Source organism: Temnothorax curvispinosus, unplaced genomic scaffold (genome assembly GCF_003070985.1).
Source record: "Temnothorax curvispinosus isolate PA1 unplaced genomic scaffold, ASM307098v1 QBEX01012007.1, whole genome shotgun sequence".
Taxonomy (NCBI): domain Eukaryota; kingdom Metazoa; phylum Arthropoda; class Insecta; order Hymenoptera; family Formicidae; genus Temnothorax; species Temnothorax curvispinosus.
In genome coordinates this window covers 1-17,465 of record NW_020221787.1, presented here as the reverse complement: position 1 = coordinate 17,465, position 17,465 = coordinate 1, and the positions used below count along the sequence as shown (strand labels likewise).

The window sequence follows — 17,465 nt, the reverse complement described above, 5'->3', positions numbered from 1 at the left end:
GGGAGGGAAGGAGGGTGGGAGGGAGGGAGGGAGGGAGGGAGAGAGGAGAGAGAGAGAGAGAGAGAGAGAGAGAGAGAGAGAGAGAGAGAGAGAGGAAGGCAGAAACGCGACCGCTAAGAACCAGCGTCCCTACTCTTTTTCCCAATCGAGCCGCTTGCCGATCGTCTTTGACGAAAAGAGGAAGGGAAGAAGAGATGGGGACAAGTTGATGATTTACGAGAAGGAGATATCGGACGCATAATCATGGGAAAGGGGAGGAAAAATTGCGTCAGGGTATACACAAGCTCGCTCGCACGCGCGCGAACGCACGGGGAATTAAAAACATGTTGATAATCGCGCGCCCCCTCCGCGTGCGATAAGTGGACGGGAGACCAGCACGCGGCGTTGTTATTCGCGAGAATCGTACGATCGTTCGATTCTCGAAAGTACCCGGCCGTGTCATAAATATTGATATTGGAGGCGTGGCACGGGCCGAGAGACGTAATAACCGATTTTTGTTGCACTTCGCGGGTGGTTGACAAGAAAAGCGACGTTAAGCGACCTACGTTTTAGTGACGTATTGTGACACGGCCGATTTACGAACCCGTCTTTCGCAATGCGTCAGCGTCGTCAGCGTCGTCTATGCGCAGCAGCGATTGAAGCACTACGTCTCATTGTCAGTTTAAGGGGTTAGACCACACAGATCATATCATCAAAAATTTATTTTTTTGTTTCAAATTAACGTTTATATAGTTTTAGAAATAATGTGTAAAACGTTCTGTTTGAAAATTTGCAGTATTTTTCGAGTTACAGCTTCTTTTAATCGAGGTCTCATTCAGGTAGCAAATGGAAATATTCGAGCACATGGACAACAAAGGATCTCTTAACTTTTGTTATTCTTTGTCAGTTTTCTTTCTCTTTCTCTTTTCTTGTTTCTAAGACAAGAATTGTAAAGGGAGAATATCAATTAGGTCTTATTAATTGTTAGTATTCAAGTCTTAGTCAATTGCTTATCAGAGATCATTAGAGTTGAAGTAAGAAAAATTGACCGAAAATAATTAAGGAATACTTCTTCTCGTTTTAAAAAAGAAATTGCGTCCGTACGGGATTAACCATCGAATACGTAAAATATAGGTGCGAGAAAGGAGACAAAATCCGTTTATGTTTTGATGAGAAACAAGCGTACAACGTGTTAAAAGAAGGGAGAATACAATGCGGACAATAATTGGCTTCCGTTGATCCAACAACAGAAGAGGAAAGCTTAATATATGGTGCAGGTATTGTCGAATAAAATATGTCTACATTTAATATATAAATCTATATTTCAAAACTTTTAACGTGGTTTTTCTCGAAACCATTGTTTCTCGAACTGATTTGCATTATAACTCGAAAACTGGTCACTTCTATAATAAACCAAAATACTTGTAATGAATGCCCTCCCCTATAAGGCTTTTTTTTGGGAAAAAAAAACATTTTTTTAATTAACAAAAAATTACGGGAATTTTGGTTAAATTTTTTTTAAATTTATATAAATTGTACATTTTTTCAAATTTTTAAAAATGGTTACCAGTAGGTAAGTATAAACACAATTAAGTAATCTAAATATAAATCTTTTTAGTAACTTAATTTCAGATAACCCTGCTCGGAGATGTGCAAACCAGAAGGGCTTGAAGAGAAAGAGGAAGAAAACTTGTTTGAGAATTTATTATAGGAGAATATTATAATTAGCACAAATTAATAAATAATATTTGAAAAATATAAGTTGTTTTTTATAGTTTAGAGTACAATCTATCTAATGTATTTAATCAATTTTATATTGCTTTTATCACATTTTTGTTGAAAAAAATTCCGAAAAGTAACCTCATTCCCTTATAGAAATTTAATACTGTAAGTGATTTTTTGGCTAGTAATTAATCACTTAAAAGCACTATTAAAAGCACTGTTAATAGTGCTTTTAATAGTGCTTTTAAATGATTAATCACTAGCCAAAAAATCACTTACAGTATTAAATTTTATTGGAAGACAACAACATATTTAGACTTGGCGCGGTTAAGATATGTGCGAGCGCGCTAGTGTAGCTTGATCTGCACCGTGATCTGTACCGAGCTGCTCTCCCTCGCTCTCTCGTAACGTTGAGCACGCACGCTGTACGATACGTATCTCACATTGCAAGAAAACGCATAAGCTGTACGAATATAAGATAAGTCAGGAGTACTTAATTGTCATCTACCAACTAAATAAAGGTCAAGGTATTTAGTAGTACAGCACATAACTCTCGATTTATTGCGTGTACCATCATATTCCTCGGGCATTTCTAATAAATTTCTATAAGGGTTTTCAAGCATCCAAAAGGTGTAACCCCTTAAATGTTTAATAATCACACTTTAAATATTTTAAATTCGACGATTATAAAAATATAAGTAAAAATAAGAAATATGGTTTGCAGAACATTTATTTCTTTAATTAGTTTATTATCAATACGTGGTGCAAGAGCATGCATTTGCAAGAGAAAGATAATAATTAGTCACGCAGAGAATTAAGACAGCTTCTTTAAGCACAAGAGAACTCATTAACATATTATTGCGGTATACGATTTGCAAAGTGACTTTAGAAACATTATACAATCACCATGTTTCTTCGAATAAAAAAACTATTACGAGATATATTTGGTTTCCGTGGTAAAAACTTCGTTTGCACATTTCTATTAGAAAATCAGTAGTAACTACTTAAGAGAAATGTAGTTTTTTGAAACCTCTAAAACAGAATAAAAATGTGAAAAATATGAAAAATAATAATATGTTTAAAAAATAATTTGTTAAAAAAATAAATATTAAATAATATATAACACATTGCATATATATAAATACAATGTATAAATAATAACAAGAAGGAAGAGTAATATTTCACAAATTTAAAAATTGTGGATTTTTATATGCATAAAATATCTATAAATATTTCTTTTTCTTTTTTATTTGATTGCAACTTATGATTTATAATAGTTAGGCATATTTTTTAAATGTTTCTAATTTGCTAAATGGTAATTCTTTAGAAAAACTTATACAGCTGAGATGACTTTGACCTTAAGGATGTTCTATAAGGACAGGTCCAGCCAAAAGTCATGGAAATCTTAAAAAACACCGATATTAATTCTCTAGAGATCCAAAGACAAAAAAATGTATACAAATATAGTTACGACAAATCTAATAAAATGTAAAAAACGTAGATTTAGTGACTGTAAATAACTGTTACTACTATTTTTTTCTTAAACAAAATCTTGGCAAAATAATTTTTGACAGTGAATTTGTCCTGAATTCAACTTAAAAAAATTAAATCTGTGAAAAATTAGAAAATAAAGTAATTGCTTTAAACTCGTAATTTCAGTCATATTTAATAATATAAATTAAATATATTGTATAAACATGAAAATTGTATTTTTATTATAATGATATTTGCTGTAAATATATTAATAAGCTACGCAGCTAAATGTGACAACACTGTACAATCCAAGAGGTTGGGAGGCCTGTTTTGACACACGCATATACTTACACAAATCAAATTAAGCTACATTGGAGGTTAATTTGAAAAGCTTGTTATTCAACCGCAATTATCGCACAAAAAATGTATCGATGGAAAGAAAAAATCGCTACTAAAAAACAATATAAGAAAAGACTTGCGCAACAGAAAAATGGGTATAAAAGAACAAAAAATCCAGTGGAAGAAAATATTGAGAATGCTGAAGAAAGTGTTCCAGAGGTTCCAGAGATTATGCATGGACCAACGTATCGTTGAATTGAAATGTTTAGGTGAACAACTGTGGTACATCTCATGTAAAGAAGTATTATCGCTACAATTTCTGGAGACTGAGATATATCAAGGGTTAGCATCAGAACTAATTATTAGATGTCACAAATGTTTGCTGTTGAATAAGGTCATTACGAGCAAAACTCATATTCCTGAATCCGGAAATAGAAGCAACCTTCGTTATGACATTAATTCAAAATGTGTACTAGGTAAAAATATTATTTTTTTACTTAAAAGTTAGATTTCAAAGCTGTATAATGTAATGTTAATTTTTATTATGTTTTATTTTTTTAAGAGCATTTCACAGTGGATTAGGCTAGCTGGTCACAATTAAATAAACTGGTTTGCATGTATGAATATACCCTGCTTCAATTTTATAACTTTTAAAAAATATGAAAAAAAAGTTGGATTAAAAATATAATAACATTGCCATTATATAGAATGCAATATGAATAAAAAATTATATTGTATTGGCAGACATGGATAATGTAAATATTTTATGATTTGAGCATTATTATAATAATTGCGTTACAATATTAATCTTTTTAGGCTTCCATTTCCATTAATTAGTTACTTTATAACTGTAAAAGTCACAACAAAATTCCTGTTTGTAATTTGACAATTTTAAAAATTAAAATGTTATATACATATAATAGGTACATTTTCAGTACTGCATCCGTTCATTTATTAAACCAGAAGTTAAATTAAGCAACTAATTAAATTATTAATATTAAATATTAATACAATAAGATATTTGTATTTACATTTATCAAAATAAAGAATAAGTTCAATTATGGAAATAAATATTAATAATTGGAATTATTAAAAATTAAATCATTTGTTCAGATATTGCACTCGAATTCTTTTCGCTTTTACAACGCCCAACCTTTTTACTTTAGATGGCGCAACGCGCGAGTTGCCACTCTCAAAGAGCCCCCACCTCCTCCCTCACTCGCGGCCGCACTTGCTTGCGTTTCTTCGAACGTGTCGAGTCTGTTATCTCTTTCTTGACGGATTGATCGTTGCGGCGCGTGTTCTGGAGACCAACCGAGCGAGAGTCGGATCACCAGGGAGAGCTCACCGCCAGGAAAGGGAGAGCTGCGGCAGCTAGCGTCCGAGAGGGAGGATCGAGGCGAGGAATCCGATCCAGCGAGCGAGGCCCTTAAGGTGATTCGGCTAGTACCATATGAGTCAATATAAGGCCTAAATTTTATTTTAAGAAAAACCATTTTTATGGATATATTCTAGACACTTGTATAATTACTGGTTTTATAATGTAACTTTTTATTCGATTATGTATCAATTTATCTACTGATAAATGTAAACAGTTCAAAATTTGACTTCAGTTGACATTCGTACAAGAGAAATGTCGCGACATTGCATCTCTTCGCTGTTAGACAGCTATCATGCCAGTGCCATGTGTTTGAGTGGGGTTATGTATTGTGTTTATGTTGAAAAATAATGGAAGGTAACAAACAATTTCGATAACAGAAGATTTGCTTGCAAAAGAATAGTGCTGTGGAAAGAAAACACTACACGGCGCGGCGTTGCTACATGTTCACGTCGCGTACAGCTGATCGAAAGGCCGACAAGAAACGCGATAATTCATCAACTTTTGATTGAATTTTTGGCCTTATTACACGTCAACGTCGTTTTGTCTTATACTTAACAAGTGCTAGAAGAATCAAATAATGTTATTTTCAGTTTTTTGAACTTGTTTCTTTACAGATAGTGAGTGAAATTTTCGAAAAATGTATGTTTTCGATACAATTTTCCATAAAACCTATGTTAAAAATGCCAACTTTGAGATTTAATATCTCAAAAACTAGACGTCAAATCTTTTCAAAATTGCAAATTTAAGCGTATTTAGGTTTTCTTTATAACATATTTTTAATTCGGATTTATTTCTTTGACATGCTCTGATGGCCCAATCACTTTAAGAGATTCTTATTGGGACGCCATATTTGAAGACAGACATTAGTCAAAAAAGTACAAGGGCCTCTGCTAGAGTTTATATTCGTCTTGAGATCTGAGAATTACTTTCATTCTTGTGGCTCTGGTTTGAAATTCTAGCCCAAGAACCGATCATATAGACATTGGGTGCTTTCCAGCAAGGAGACACAGAAAGACACTGTGTCACACAATTGAACACAGTGTAAGGGTGCTTACTGGAACAATCTAATTTTCGATGTACTCACTAGTTTGCGCTGATGTAAGCTTTTTTCTTCTAGATCTTAACCTTACTTATGAATCATCACTACTGTATCCTGTATCATTATAAGGTTATATTACATCGTACACTTTGGCATAAATCAGCAGTTTCTTATTTTTTAATATATTGTAAATATATTAAAAATATATTGTCATTGTAAATATTGTCTATAGTCAGTGTAAATATTGTAAGATATTGGATATTGGCAAATTAATCATTTATTGTAAGTAATTATATAAAAAAAAGGTTATATTTAATATTATATATAATAAATGTTACATAAATTATAAACATAATTCTAAAGCACTTTTATGAAACTTTTATAATCTTTTTTACAGATGAATATTAAGAAACATAAAATAATTATTCAACTGATGGAAACTGTAAATAATGAGAGTTCATCGAGTGATGAATTAAGTATACTCAACAGCAGTACAAGTAGTAGTAGTACATACATCTTCAAATAATGAAGAGGAAAATGAAGATGTATTATTATTCCCTTTGCTTAATAATTTGATGAATGGTCGGAAAAGACATCGCGTTGAAGATTATCTTCGAGTTGTTGATTCTTGGACGGACCAGGAATTTAAAGAACATTTACGTTTAAATCGACGTACAGCATTGATTTTAATTGAAGAATTGAAAGTCTCGCATTATATTCCATCACATTCTTTTGGCGTTAAATTAATATCGGCAAAACTTAGTTTTTTAATTTTTTTGTGGTATATTGCGAACACAGAACCACTTCGAACAATGTCTGATAGATTTAATGTTTCAATTTCTTCTGTTTTTAGAGTTCTTCGACGAATTATAGCTTGGCTTTTAACAAAAAAAGATATAATTATAAAATGGCCACAAGAAAATGAGATTATAATGGTATGTGAAAAATTTAACAGAAAACAAGGAATTCGTAATATTTTAGGAGCGATAGATTCGACTCACATTCAAATTCTGAAACCTAGCAGTAATGCACGTAATTATTGTAATCGAAAAAAATTTTTTTCAATAAATTTACAAGCTGTTGTAGATGCAGATATGCTTTTCACTAATATATATTGCGGTGAACCTGGTTCGCTTCATGACGCGCGGGTCTTCCGAAGATCATCTTTATATGAAACAGCTAGTATGGATAAAGAAATGTTATTTCCTGGCCAAACATTTCTATTAGGTGATTCGGCATATCCATGTTTACAATGGCTTGTTCCACCGTTTCGAGATAACGGGCATTTGTCACCTCAACAGAGGGAATTTAATTTTATGCATTCATCTACACGAATAGTTGTCGAAAGAGCGTTCGGGCAATTAAAAGGGCGTTTTCGTCGCATTAAATTCTTTACTGAATATCGTGACATATCTTTTATTACTAATACAGTAGTTGCGGCTTGTATACTACATAATTATTGCATTGGTAAAAATGATTTATATGATTTTTCTGAATATGTCGACGATTTTATAAACATTGAAAATAATAACGAAGAACTTAATAATTTTAATCAAGAACTAGACCGTAGGATGCAGTTGTTTAATGAGATATTTCCTATAAACTAAAAAATAACAGTCATAATTACAATAATTTATTACTTAATATTTGTATAGCTTACAAAAATTGGATTTTTTTTAAATAAATTAAAATACATGTTTTCTAATAATATTATTTTTATATATTTCTTTGTAATAACAACTTATAGTAACATTTATGCTTATTTGTATTTTATCAATTTACTTTACCGCTATTATCACAATAATGAACACTTTATATGTGCGTCCCATACTCACTTTCTCTATTAACAATTTAGTTAACAGTTTATATGTCATACTATATATTTTCAGTGCTAAAAATGAGTATGGAAACACATCTTATATGTAAAGACTTCTTATATCTAAAATACTCAATATGTAATTATCTTTAAACTTTATAATCATTTAGTTATAGTTTTAACTTTAATCATTTAAATGTTAGTTTCATGAAAATAAAAAATTACAGTTTTCATTTCTTTTTACGCCAAAAATAAAATTATATTACTGTATGTTTATTTATTTTGAATCATATATTTTGTTAGAATACTACTGTAGATATATTAAATAAATGAGCAAATACATAAGTCCAATAAAAATTATTAAACTTAAAAAAAAAAAAAAAAAACTTTGGCGTTACATATTTTAAAATAACAGTTTTTAAAATAAAAATTATATTAATATTTTTTTATCCATACAATAAAAGAAATAATTAAGTATTTTATATAATATATAAATTACATACAAAAAATAACGAATTTGTATATAGAATAATATGCAATTTACATTTAAATTTATATTTTACTGTATGAATAATTATAATTGCACAAAAACTGTGTAAGTTTTTAAAAATTATTCAGAATCTGAAATTTCATTTTTAATTAATTTTTTTAAAAGTTTGTATTTTTCTTTTTCTATTTCCATTAGTTGTGCATGTCTATTTTCTTTTTCTCTTAATTTTGCTGCAAAATATTCTTTTTGTTGTTCAATTTCCTTTTCTTTTAAAGTAATACGTTTTTTTTTTAATTTTAATATTTCTTTTTTTTGCTCAAAAGTTGCTGCATGTTTTTCATCGTTGAGTTTGTCACGTTCAGTTTTTGTTTTTATATATTCCAACCATTGGTTTTCAATTTCAACTTTTGTCTTTGCTATATTAGATCCAGTTCCGTGCAATGGACGTTTCCTTTTATTTGATGCAGGACTTTGTATTTCACTGTCACTGGATGTAGTCATTTGTACATTTTCATTGGAACATCTTGTTAATAAAGTGTTAGCATTTTTTGAAGTCTGCAGTAAAGTGTTAGCATTTTTTGAAGTTATTGTTGAAGACTTATTTGAATCACGTTTTTGTACGGATGAAGATGAAGACTTTTTTAAATAAGCCAAATTGGATGAAACAGTATGACTTGCAGCAGCGTTTCCTTGTTGGCCAAAGATCTCATCTAGTTGATCGTACCATTCAAAGGTCATTGGACTTCTTCCTGATTTACAGTTATTATCAACGCATTCCTTGTATTTTTTTATTAAAGCGTTCATTTTCCAACGAACCTGATCTGTAGTCATCTAAAATATAAAGTTATTATTTATGTATAAGTTTATAATTATATAGAATTTATGACAATCTAAAAAATTTTGCACGCTCTAATATTTTATACCTGTATTCCAAAATTTTCTTGTAAATCTGTAGAGATAGCGTCCCATATTTTAGTTTTTCTTTTTGGATGATCGAGCATTTCTATTTTCATTTCATAAAGACTGAGAAGTGCTAACGTACTATTTTTATCCCAGACTGCAGCTATAAAAAATGAACAAATTATATTAAACAATAAAATTCATTATTAAAGTTCTATATCTCTTTAAAAGAAACATAACCTTACGTTGTTTATTTACATGTGTGTTACATGTTTCCGTAGATAAATTTTCATTTATAGATGCACTTTCATCGCAGGTAGCAACTATAAAAAATGTACAAATTATATTATACAGATATTAAACAAATAAAATTGAATATTAAAGTTTTATTTATCTAAAATTTATGCTTACGTTGTTCATTATCACTTTGTACAAATAAATTGTTTTCTTCATCCATAAAAATTTGTTTTCCAATAAAACATGCGTGATTTGCGGCTTCATCAAGTAATACATTTTCCTCACAATATTTGCACTTCATTTTCTTTATTTTCTAATTTAGCAAAATTAATTACAGAACTACACAAAATGACATTTAGATAGTTATATATATAATAACAGAAAGTATTTTTTTATCTCCAGGGTTGTAAATATTAAAATTTTAAAAGTTACTGAAATTGGTAATCCTGATTTACGACACAACATCTCGACTTTGCTTCTCAGCTGTGTCGAGTTGTGTCGTATTGTGTCGTTGTAGGAAAGCACCTATGTCGACACTGTGTCGCACTGTGTCGTCTGTGTTGCTTGCTGGAAAGCACCCTTAATGCAGAGGCCCCATTCTCTTTTCATTTTTCTTTCTTACTTTTTTTTGTCATAATCGGTATTACGTTTCAGTAAACATTTGGACTCACATTTTCAATCAGTAATCCAGACATCGTAATTCCGTCTTGTAAGATCTGGTTTTTTATTTCAGTTCATTTATTTTCTATTCTATCTTTAGGACAGATTACTGATTTGGTTTGCTTTTATTTCAACTAATGTAAAAACTTTTTACTCTTAATTTCTTTTACTTTCAATTTCAGTTACTTTTAATTTCTTTTACATCAACATATTTTCTTTTTTTATAAAGATAACTACACATAATACAGACAAAATTGACTTCAAAGAAACTCTCTTTCTGTCGCTCACTTATCTAAAATTATAGACAAACCTGCCGTGTTTGCCATTACTTTTTAAATTCGGTAATTAAATTAAATAAAAAAATTAAATAATTAAAAATAAATATTAAAGACAGAAAGTAAAAAAGTTTTTATATATATAGGCACCTATATACAGGCATTATACTAATTATAATTGTATTCAGCCCTTTGTCTGCCTGCTCGACATACGGCACCGGAACTTAATTCCTACAAGGAAATGGTCTGACTCCATATTTGCTTTCCTGTATGTTCTTACTTGTAGTACGCTGGATGCTCCTCTTTTCTCTATTAGTACATGGTCAATCTGGTTGCACGTTAAGCCATCCGGTGAGTTCCATGTTCCCTTATGTATGTTTTTTTTAGGGAAGTACGTTGAGCTGACTGTCATATTCCTGCTAGTCGCAAAATCTATCACTCGAAAGCCGTTATTGTTTGACTCTGCGTGTAAGCTCTCCTTCCCTATGATCGGGCGGTATATTATATCTCTTCCGATTTTAGCGTTTAACTCTCCCAGCACCATTTTAATATCATTAGACGGGGTCGTATTATATGCCCGTTACAGTGTATTATATTACAGAAGGAGTCTTTGATAGGGTCTTTCTTTTCCTCTATTTCCGCGTGCACGTTGATCAGACTAAGATTAAAGAATCTGGTTTTTATTCTGATAGCACACATTCTGTCACTGATTGGTCGAAACTCTATTATATTGTCTCGGTCAAGCCGGGCACCATAGACCCGAAGGACTTCCTCGCCGAGGCGTAAATCATGAAGAAACTCCGACACGCCAAGCTAATTCAATTGTACGCTGTGTGCACGATGGAGGAACCGATTTACATCATCACAGAATTGATGAAGAACGGCAGTTTACTGGAATATTTACAAGGAAAAGGTAGAGGCCTAAAATTGCAGCAACTGATCAACATGACCGCGCAAATAGCCGCCAGTATGGCGTACTTAGAATCACAGAATTACATTCATCGAGACTTGGCCGCCCGTAACGTTCTCGTAGCAGACGGAAATGTTGTTAAAATCGCAGACTTTGGCTTGGCTAGGCTTATCAAAGAGGACGAATACAAGGCTAGAATAGGAGCGCGTTTTCTTATCAAGTGGACCGCCCCCGAAGCTGCCAACTACAGCAAATTCAGTATTAAATCCGACGTATGGTTGTTTGACATTCTTTTTACCGAATTGGTCACGTACGGCAGAATACCTTATCCAGGTATGACGAACGCCGAGGTTCTTCATCAGGTGGAACATGGCTATAGAATGCCGTGTCCACCCGGCTGTCCCGACACGCTTTATAATATCATGCTGGAATGCTGGAACAAGGATCCTATGAAGAGACTAACTTTTGAGACACTTCAGTGGAAACACTTTAGTGTACCACAAAACCCACTCCGAGGAAGTGTCTCTGACCTCTACTGTGGAAGAAATCATAGTCCCTTACTCTCATGGTGCTATTTTCTTTCCACCTTGTCTCTTGGATTGCTAGGATCTGGACTCCACATTTTGTCATCTCCTCTACCAGGCTTTTAGTTGCTGCTGTCTCGTACTGGGTTCTTACGTTTTACGTTCCTATTCTCAGTGCCATATTACGTAATCCGAGTCGTCGCCGTTGTGACCGTCCCATCCGAGGCCCAGTTTCTGGTTTCTTAACAAGTTGGTTTGACGGATCAGGTTGTTAGCCTAGCGCCCAACCCCAAATCTGGAGGACCAGGGATTAGAGACTCTTCTGTAAGGGTTGCCATACCTTAGCCGAGTTCTACCGGTTTTACCCAGGGAGCACTACTCGGAGGTAGAAGTAGGACTTGCTAGGGTTGTAAGCATGTACTTTACATCCCAAGTGCGCTTTCAGTGATTTATTGCTACGCATCTCTCGACAATATGCGCAACCACTGAGCACCCCTTAGCCATTTGTCCCCCTTTAAAATATATAATTGAATAAAATTATAAATAACATATAATCTAATAGTAAAAGCAGCGAAATATATATTTATAAATTATTATTTCTTTACTTGCCTACATCGTGATATTTTAAGTAATAATTATAAACAAACGGAACATAAGCGACAATTTTCCTTCTGAGAATCTTTTTTACTACCCAAAATGCACAAAATTTGAAAATTTTAAAAGAATCGGATAGGGTGCCGTTATTCTACATATTTACTTAAATATTGAATTAGCATATTAGTAATTAGTCGCAAAAAATTACTAATTACGTAAAAATTAATAACATTTATGTAAAAGTGAATTCGCATTACTAAAAAAATTGGTAATTTATCAGAGAAAAATGTCTAGTTACGTGAAAATTAGTATTTATGCGAAAATAAATTAATTTTTTTTGCAAATTGGTAATTAGTAGAAATAAATTCTTTATTATTAAAATAATTAATAGTTTGTAAAAATCAATCAAGAAAAAAGTACCGAGCCGTAACAAGGTTGTTAATGTTAAAAATTCTGTATTAATTCAAATAATAATAACAAACGTTTCGGACCTTTATCGGACCATCTTCAGTGTCGCAAAAAACTTAAGTTAGAATCGGAAAAGTTAGACGACGTTACAAAAATTGCAATAAAATTCAAGTTAAAATCGAAAAAGTTAGACGACGTAACAAAAATATTTGGCAATGATCGGTGAAGGGGTTACCAATTTTTGCCTAAAAAGTGTACAAGTCATACATGTAATCTTATATATAAGGTATCAGGGAGGTTGTTTTGAATTTGGCGAAGATTAGTAAAAGGGTTACCGATTTCTGCCTAAAAAATATACAGGGTAGACCGAGGCAAATCGGATTACTAATTAGTACGATAATATAGCTCGCTTAAAATAAAACACTAACGAAAATTGTCTTAAAACTTATATTAATCCGATTCGCCTCAATCTATCCTAAGTTATTTGATGGATAGAGTATCATTAAAGGAAGATTGTTATTTAATTTCACGAGGATCGGTGAAGGGATTACCGATTTCTGCTTAAAAAGTGTATAAGATGTACATGTAATTTTATATAGAGTATTATTAAAAGAAGATTGTTTTGAATTTTGCGAGGTGAAAGGGTTACCGATTTCTGCTTAAAAAATGTGTAAGTTATTTGATGGATAAAGTCATCATTTAAGAAAGGTATTGAATTTGGCGAGAATCGGTGCAAGAGTTACCGATTTTTGCTTAAAAGTAACATGTATTAGTTATACATGTAATTTTATATAAAGTATCATTAAAAAAGGTTGGTATTGAATTTGGCGATAATCGGTAAAAAGATTCTTTTAATCCATTGACTGTGTAAGAGAATTTTACTATTTGGGCCAAAAATGTGTTGAAGAAAAAGTTCATCGGATTATTATGAAACTTGATACCCTTATGTTTTTTGGGTCTCTGAATCCGAATATGATGTCAGATTTACAAAATTTAAAATGGCGGGTCCAATATGGCGGATCAAAATTACAAAAAATAAACGGAATTTTATTATTATTATTTTAAATTTTGAAAATCTGACTTTATATTTGGATTCAAAGACCCAAAAAACATAAGGGTACCAAATTTCATGAAAATCAGACCTTTTTTGGTAATTTTGATCCGCCATATTGGATCCGCCATTTTGAATTTTGTACATCTGACTTCGGATTCGTAATCAGCGACCCCAGAAACCCCCGAGTAACAAGTTTCAAGCAAATTCAGAAAGTTTTACTTTGTTTTTTCTACATTGCGGCTATAGCCGTCATACACACTCTTGGCCACTTTTGTTTTTGCGGCTATAGCCGTCATACACAGTCAACGGGTTAAGCAGAAATCGGTAATCCCTTCACCAATCCTTCCCAAACTCAGAACAACCTTTCTTTAATGATACTCTATATATAGAGATTACATGTATAACTTGTCCACTTTTTAGACAAAAATCGGTAACTTCTTCACCGATCCTCAAAAAATTCAAAATTTTATAAAGAAAGAATCCTTTTACCGATTATCGCCAAATTCAAAATACCAACTTTTTTGATACTCTATAAAATTACATTTACAAACTTATACATGTAACTTTTTGAGCAGAAATCGGTAACTCGATCCTTTATCGATATTCGCCAAATCTTAAAGAATTATATATGAAATAGAGGTAGAAAAAACTGAAGAATATAATAAAATTAGAAATAGCGCAATATTTCAAAATTTACAATTAGAGCAACCACGGGCATTTCTAAAAAAATTCAAAAATTTTTTAAAAAAGAACCCCTTTACCGATTATCGCCAAATTCAATACCAATTTTCCTTAAATGATACTCTATCGATAAAAAAAAAAACAGCCCGATATCTCAATATTTGCGGAAGTTAGAGCAACCACAACATCAAATCTGTACATACACACACACACATACTTCCGGACATTTCTTTTTAATGCAATATTTCGACGTTTTAGAACACTCTGAACATATTAGCATCAAAAACTCAAAAAACAATGTTTTTTTTTAGTTCTACCCCTATTTCATATATATATATATATTTTTTAAATTTGGTTGACTAGATCCAACTTTATACACAATCAAAGGTTCATATACGAATTTACGAAAACAAAGCTTCCTCTATGAGGAAGCAATACAATAAAAATTGACACAACTATAATTAACGCAATGGTGAAATCATTGAGTTCGGAGTAGACATACTGTAACAATTATAATTTAGAAAAGTTAATTAAAAAGAAACAATGACAAGTATCACAAGTAGTTACAAAATATGTACATCTCAGTTTGTTTCTTTCCGCTGTGTAGCGCGCACGACTAGTGGGACGCCGTGTAATGTGAAATCCGCTAGTAAGAGTTGCGTAGAGACAGAGACAGTCGAAGGGAGATGTAAACGACCAGAATAAATAATATATTTTGTGTAACAAGTGCGGGAAGTTGAGAATTGGACACGAGTGCGGAGTGAACGCACGAGCCGGCTTCGAGTGAGAAATCTCTCGCGCGTGCGGAATCGGCCATCCGTCGCACAGATGGCGCGCACGCAATAGGCTACTTTCCACGCACATTGTAATATAAAATAGGGTGTGTAACACGTGCGGGTTGAGAATTGGACACTCGTGCGGGTGATATACATATTCGACGAAGATCGAGAGTTTGCATGCGAGAAGAAAGAAGAACATACAAGCGTACCGGGAAGCCGCGTAGAAGGATGGATCCTCACTCATTTACGGTGATTCAATTAAAAAATATTCTACAGCGGTATGGTTTGGCCACTTCCGGGAGAAAAACCGAGCTTGTTTGCGAATGCAACAACGTAATCCGACGGGAGCATGGATTGAGGAAGCAGCTAGAGCGGCTAGACAGGCTGACGTGGTGGCCAGACAGGATGAGGTTGGTGAAGACGAAGATAACGCACAGGCAGATGATGTAGATGCTCAGGAACAAGAGGGGGCACAATCATCGTCGGGGACACAATCATCGTCAGGAATCATTGTTAGGTTAGGTTAGGAAACGATTGGCGTCAAAGAAAAGCTGCGTTAACGGTGAGAGAAAAAGCTCTTATGCAGAAGGAAATCGAGTTTTTGCGAAGGTAGAACGAGATGTTGCGGTCGTCTCCTAGAAGTATTTCTTCGACAGTATCAAGAATTACTTGAGTATTAAAAACATTAGCGAGCTGCTCAGCGAATACCATGGTTCTAGTAACGATTTTGAACGTTGGAAGGCTCAAGTTTATTTATTTAAAAAATACTTATGAATTGGATGAGAATTCTGCCAAGATTTTGGTGGGGTCCAGACTTAAAGGAAAAGCACAGGAATGGTATTATTCCCTAGCTGATAATTCAATCTTGTTAGTAGACGAACTTCTTGAGAAAATGGACGCCATGTTTAATCAACCACTGGGACGACTGGAGCGGAGACAATTTGAGGCCCGCAAATGAAAGAAGACTGAGACGTTTAGTGAGTATTGTCATGACAAGCTCATATTGGGAAATCGGGTTCCTATCGCAGCTGAGGAGGAAACGAACTTGGACGATGACTCGGTATCTCATGAGGAAATTCACCTAGTGGACTTGCAGAGCGGACTCAGGGATGAGTTTAAAAAAGGTGTGATTTGAGTGTAAAAGGAGGTAACAACATTTCTTGTATTGCTAGGATAGATACCGGATGTCCCATAACGTTAATTAGAAAAGATTTAGTAAATAATGTAGTAGTAAAAATTCCGAATGCTAGTTGGAACAGATATCGAGGAGTCAATAATTCTAAATTAAAAATAACGGGCCTTATTGCAGGTAGTATTACTATAGATGGTATGAGTAAATCTGTTATTGTTGGAGTGGTACCAAATGATACAATGTCAATTCCATTTATTGATTGGTAGAGATACGCTGAAATCTTTCGGATATAAATTAATCAGAGATTTAGAATATGATAAGGCGGTTAAAGAAATATTGAATATCGATTTTGACCAGCCTAAAGGAGCTGACTGTATTGATATTAATTCGAATCTGGCGCTCAAATATCGTGAATGTTTTATAAATATTTTTTTCAACTGCTATTTGAAACCGAAACGTCCAGAGATACCAAGCGTGCAAATAGAAGCTGTGTTAACTCTAAAAGATAGTAAACCGATTCAATTTAGGCCGCGAAGATTAAGTTATAGTGAGAAAGAAAAGGTACGCGAAATAATAGACGATTTGTTGAAAAAAAAATTATTAAATTATTTGACCGAGTACATCCGAGTATGCATCTTCTATTGTCTTGACCCAAAAAAAGGTCAGATAAGAATGTGTGTAGATTATCGTGCTGTAAATAAAGTAATGGCGAGCGAAAAGGGTACCCCACGGTAAGATAGGCAAAATGCCACTGTCAATGAAACGGAAAAATGACTTTGGATCTGCATAAGTACACTAAAAAAAGAATTTTCTATGATTTTTCCGACTATCCATCCCCCCTCCTTTTCCTAGTGGCACCAAAAAACCGCTTTTTCAAAAATTATTTTTTTCTCCGGTTCCTTCATGTTAAAAATTTTGAAAAAATTTGAGAATATAGCTTATAAAAAGTACTTAGCACACAATTTTTTTCAGTTTTAGGCGCGTTGAATATCTAACCTAAAAAAATTAAATAAGTATTTGAATCCATTTTTTTCTCATTTCTTTGATAGTTGCAGGTCTAATTACTCTAGAA

At 32.9% G+C, this 17,465-nt stretch overlaps 1 protein-coding gene, 2 long non-coding RNA genes and 1 pseudogene across 4 annotated transcripts; all 4 read left to right on the top strand.

Annotated features, from left to right (window-relative positions):
* The first annotated feature begins 370 nt into the window (after positions 1-370).
* Positions 371-1,702, top strand: LOC112462169. Of its 2 annotated transcripts, none has more exons than XR_003041627.1 (3): positions 371-668; positions 793-1,256; positions 1,612-1,702. It is a non-coding gene; the product is annotated as an uncharacterized LOC112462169 (long non-coding RNA). The 2 variants fall into 2 exon arrangements; XR_003041628.1 differs by having other exon boundaries at positions 1,598-1,702.
* Positions 1,703-4,812: 3,110 nt separating this feature from the next.
* LOC112462170 lies at positions 4,813-6,142 on the top strand. Its single transcript, XR_003041629.1, has 3 exons — positions 4,813-4,947; positions 5,854-5,935; positions 6,012-6,142. It is a non-coding gene; the product is annotated as an uncharacterized LOC112462170 (long non-coding RNA).
* Positions 6,143-6,366: 224 nt separating this feature from the next.
* On the top strand, positions 6,367-7,542 carry LOC112462167 (putative nuclease HARBI1). Its single transcript, XM_025027799.1, has 2 exons — positions 6,367-6,388; positions 6,423-7,542. Exons 1-2 carry the CDS (start codon positions 6,367-6,369, stop codon positions 7,538-7,540), a joined length of 1,140 nt encoding a protein of 379 aa, XP_024883567.1. The 3' UTR covers positions 7,541-7,542.
* A 3,342-nt stretch (positions 7,543-10,884) lies between these two features.
* On the top strand, positions 10,885-11,871 carry LOC112462166 (annotated as a pseudogene).
* The last annotated feature ends 5,594 nt before the right edge of the window (positions 11,872-17,465 follow it).